The sequence below is a fragment of the Apium graveolens genome, chromosome 8 (assembly GCF_009905375.1).
Source record: "Apium graveolens cultivar Ventura chromosome 8, ASM990537v1, whole genome shotgun sequence".
Taxonomy (NCBI): domain Eukaryota; kingdom Viridiplantae; phylum Streptophyta; class Magnoliopsida; order Apiales; family Apiaceae; genus Apium; species Apium graveolens.
This window is the reverse complement of record NC_133654.1, coordinates 46,199,660-46,202,758: the sequence shown is the minus strand read 5'-3', so window position 1 is coordinate 46,202,758 and position 3,099 is coordinate 46,199,660. Positions and strand designations below refer to the sequence as shown.

The 3,099-nt window shown below is 35.5% G+C and overlaps 1 protein-coding gene across 1 annotated transcript; it reads right to left on the bottom strand.

The window, feature by feature from the left end:
* Positions 1–877: 877 nt before the first annotated feature.
* LOC141679552 (uncharacterized) lies at positions 878–1,522 on the bottom strand. The gene has a single exon (XM_074486024.1). It carries the CDS (start codon positions 1,520–1,522, stop codon positions 878–880), a length of 645 nt encoding a protein of 214 aa, XP_074342125.1.
* Between the last annotated feature and the right edge of the window lie 1,577 nt (positions 1,523–3,099).

The following is a 3,099-nucleotide window of genomic DNA, read 5'->3' as shown; positions in this document are numbered from 1 at the left end:
TTAAGGTCTTCTATAGCAACATTGGTGAGAACTAGCTTATCATTTTCAGTTTTGATCTTTTCTAGTTTTTGCTTTAAGTCACTAGCAGTACCTTCTGAACATCTTAGGGATAAGCAACAATTCTTGTATCTTAACCTAAGCACATTGTAATTTTCAGCACATAACTTGTCACTACATTCTACATTAGGTCTATCATAGGAAAGTTTATCATAATATACTTGAGCAAGTTCTTTAAAAGCTATACAGTCAGCATTATCACAAATTTTAGCAGGGGTGATATAGATATCTGAGGAGTTGATTCTGCCATCAATGCAAGATTTCCATATTCTTCATCTTCATCATCTGTATCATCCCAGCTTTTTCCTTCAGTAATATAGGACTTGACTGGATACTTTTTGGATTTCCCTGAATCCCTTTTCTGAACCCCTTTGCCCTTATCTTTTGATTGTTGAGGCTTCCTGCATTCATTGGCAAAGTGTCCAACCTCATCACAGTTATAGCATTTGAATTTGTTTCTGTCTACCATTCTAGTTTTATATCTAGAACTGGAGTATGAGTTGGATCTCTGCCCTCTGCTACTGCTCCCTGAGCCCCTGAAACCTTTCTTCCTTCTGAATCTCATATTACTGAACATCCCTGCTAGATTTGCCATTGTGGGATCTTCCATCTATTTTAATTCTTCCATGGTGTAGTAGTCACTAGGATCCCCAGTCAGATTTCCATCATCCACTTCAGCCTCAAAAAGCACATTAGTTTGAGACTTGGCCTTCTCAACAGTGATATTTAGGTCTTCATGCTTGCTTGCAACCAGTGCAGTTGTTCTCAGCAACTCAGCATTTTAGGCATCACTGGATTTGTTTCCATATATGATCCTCTTCTAGTCTAACTCCATCTCATGAGTCTTTATTCTTCCATACACCTTTTCCAGTTTCATGGTCTTGAAGTCCACTCGTTCACGAACTGTTTCTGCCTTGTTGTCCAGATGTGAAGGGAGTGTCAATAAAAACTTTCTATTGATTTCATGTTGTGCATACTTCTTTCCATGAAGACTCATTTCATTTAACAGCCTATTCAGTCTTTCATAAACTGAGGTTACACCTTCACCCGGGAGAGACCTGAAGGCTTCATATTGAGTAGTTAACATGTCTAGGCGATTCTCTCTCACATCTTCAGTACCTTCCATTAACAGTTCAATTGTGTCCCACATGTGTTTGCCACTTTCACAAACAAGAATTTGGTGACACGTATCAAAGTCCATGGCATCTATCAATATCAGCTGTAGACTGTCATCTAGGGCAACCAATTCCTTTTCCTTTGCAGTCCAGTCAGATTTTGGTTTAGGAATAGTACGACGTTCATTATCAGGATCAACCATTTCAGGTATGTGTGGGCCGTTATTCAGAATTTCCATGTAATCAGGGTTCGCAGCCTTGAGATAGAGAATCATCTTTTTCTTCCATAGATTGTAATTTTCTTTGTCAAACTTTGGTACCTTAATACTTTCAACCTTTTGAGAACTCATGATTAAATTATTTAAGATTCAAAAATTTCAAGGAACAGAAAATTTTGAAAATTTGAACTTGTTTTGGTCTAAACTTCCGGATCTTGATTTGCATGTCAATCAAACGGCTCTGATACTAATTGTTAGGTCCAAAGGTATCATAGAAGGAGGGGTTGAATACGATACCACCAATTAATTCTGATTCAAAACAAATTCTTAGTTTATGCAGGAAAGTAAAAACACAACACAATTCAAGGAATATATTACGATTGATATAAACCTTAATGTTGCTACAATCTAATAAATTGATTAGCTTCTATAGAAATTTCAACAGCATAACAGTACAGTTACAAAGCAATTAATATGAACTTAAATGCTCCGTAATGCTCTCCATAAAAGCTTCTCAGTTTGCTGGTGAAAAAATCTTTTTTGAATAAATGATGAGATTTCTGTTTTATTGTAGATTTAAAACCAAATTGAATACGTGGCTTCTTCTAGTCCAAGCATTCTAATTTGCTGCACTTCAAAGTAACCCAAGTCCTTAGTAGTCGAATTTGCATTCCTTCTTAGTAGTCGAATTTGACCTTGATGAAATTCGACTAGTAGAATATAGAAGTCGAATTCTATACATGTGTAGCACTTGGAGAATATTCTAATTGAGTAGAAGTCGATTTTGGAAGTCGATTTTGGAGGTCAGAAATCGACTAGTAGAATAACATTCCACTAGTTGATTTTCCACTAGTCGAATTCATACAAGTCGAATTCTACTAGTTGAAAATCAACTTCTATGCCTTAGAATATTTTCACTCCTTCTTCTTCTTTTCTTCAATTCTGAATACATTCTTTTGTATGATCTTGAAATCAATTAACACTTCTTTTATAGACTTGAATGATCAATCATGGAATGCTGATGCTTAGTGCACTGGTCTGGTTCACAAACGACTAGCCCTGAGTTGAATATCCTTATCCTTTCTGATTGTTCCTTGTTAATGAATTCTGACTTGAGTTCTATAGATTGTTTTCCACTGGAATCACTTGATTTCTATACTTGAATCTTCAACTGTATTAAAACAACAAGTCATCTGATTGTTTATTCTTCACAGAGGCCTGATCAATGAATTGATCTTCTTTCTATGACTTCAAATGGACTTGCACTTGTAATACTGTGTTCTGATTCATGTATGTGTCTGATCATTCTTCTTCTGGATTCATTTGTTACATAGATAATATTATTTACTAGATTCTTGTCCTAAGTTGAGTTATATCATCTCATTATCCATTATAGTACATCATGCTTTACAGTAAATATTGGTTTAATGTCTCAGAAATAGCTTAAGCAAAAGGTGAAGGATTTACACATGAAAGACAAGAAGAAAAGGCCTAGGAAAAATAGAATGGCAAGGTAGGTGTTAATAAGAATGGTAATTATGAACCTCCTCCCAATGTACCTAGAAAGGCTTGTTTGAACTGTGGTAGTACTAATCATCTTGCTAATTCTTGCAGTAAGAATAAAGTGATTAATATTGTTCCTCCCAAATCAGAGTTCAGGAATAGAATAGTTAGATATAAACCACACAGTCCTTGTTTTCATTGTGGTA

What these genes read in the sequence shown, in the direction of transcription:
- LOC141679552 (XM_074486024.1), bottom strand. Translation starts at nt 1,522, where the DNA reads ATGAGTTCTCAAAAGGTTGAAAGTATTAAGGTACCAAAGTTTGACAAA.